Source organism: Cariama cristata, unplaced genomic scaffold (genome assembly GCF_000690535.1).
Source record: "Cariama cristata isolate BGI_N322 unplaced genomic scaffold, ASM69053v1 scaffold17854, whole genome shotgun sequence".
Taxonomy (NCBI): Eukaryota; Metazoa; Chordata; class Aves; order Cariamiformes; family Cariamidae; genus Cariama; species Cariama cristata.
In genome coordinates this window covers 2351-3412 of record NW_009612512.1, presented here as the reverse complement: position 1 = coordinate 3412, position 1062 = coordinate 2351, and the positions used below count along the sequence as shown (strand labels likewise).

Genomic DNA, 1062 nt, shown 5'->3' with positions numbered 1-1062 from the left:
CCAGACCCTTCACCACCTTCGTTGCCCTTCTCTGGACTCGCTCCAGCCCCTCAAGGTCTTTCTTGCAGTGAGGGGCCCAGAACTGAACACAGCACTCGAGGCGCGGCCTCACCAGTGCCGAGTACAGGGGGACGATCCCTGCCCTGGTCCTGCTGGCCACACTATTGCTGATACAAGCCAGGATGCCATTGGCCTTCTTGGCCACCTGGACACACTGCTGGCTTATACACTTGTACACTTCTTTATACACATACCATACTGAATTAGTTATTCAAGTTGAGTTCCTTCTAACCATCGCTAGCATTTTCATGCTCAAAATCAATCATATGGTCATGAAAAGTTATATAATATGGGATCTGGCAGAGTTTCTATCCCCAGCCAGCTCTGTGGTACAAAAGACTAAAGTCAGCTTTCAAATTTAGATCCAGCAAAATCACTGCTGTCATTTATGACTAATCAAATGAAAATGGCATACTTGTTTAGCGATTACAAGACAGTTATTTAACAAATCACATCAAACACTGCTTTGTCATGACTCTCTTACACATTTGACCTCAAGTGAGGCAAGCAGGTCCTTGTGGCTGTCAATCTGGAAACTTAGATTGCAAATGGAACCTACCATGAATTAATACATAATCTTGGGTACCTCACATAACATTCACGTGCAAACTATCCATCTGAAAAAGACAATGACTATGACCTTACCTTTTTCCTATCCCAGCTGCTTGCTCTTCAATAAAGACGATCTGAGAGAGAGGTACAGCAATGCAGCACTCCTGGAATAACCAACACAAACACAAGTGAAATTAAAGCCATATCCTGACTATTCATTCTCTAAACCCAAGTGTTCTCTTTCACCACTTCACAAACAGTAGAGATTTCTACAGGTGCTGCGTGAGGCACTCCATATGAAATATGATGGTAAGAATAGAAATAATTTATTAAAATGAAATATAAGTAGAAAACTAATAAAAAGTTGAAACTGAGTTCTAGTTAATCAAAAAAAGAAACAAGTGTCAACACGTCAACTTTAGACACCTCAAGCTACATCCATAGAAGGAC

The 1062-nt window shown here is 41.4% G+C and overlaps 1 protein-coding gene across 1 annotated transcript in view; it reads right to left on the bottom strand.

Moving 5' to 3' along the window:
• VPS36 (vacuolar protein sorting 36 homolog (S. cerevisiae)) overlaps positions 1-776 on the bottom strand; it is a gene marked incomplete at its 5' end in the record, with an annotated part of 14267 nt that extends 13491 nt beyond the window's left edge. Inside the window, one exon of the mRNA XM_009698680.1 lies at positions 706-776. Within this exon, the coding sequence (XP_009696982.1) occupies positions 706-776 (71 nt within the window). The remainder of the gene's footprint in view (positions 1-705) is intronic.
• Between the last annotated feature and the right edge of the window lie 286 nt (positions 777-1062).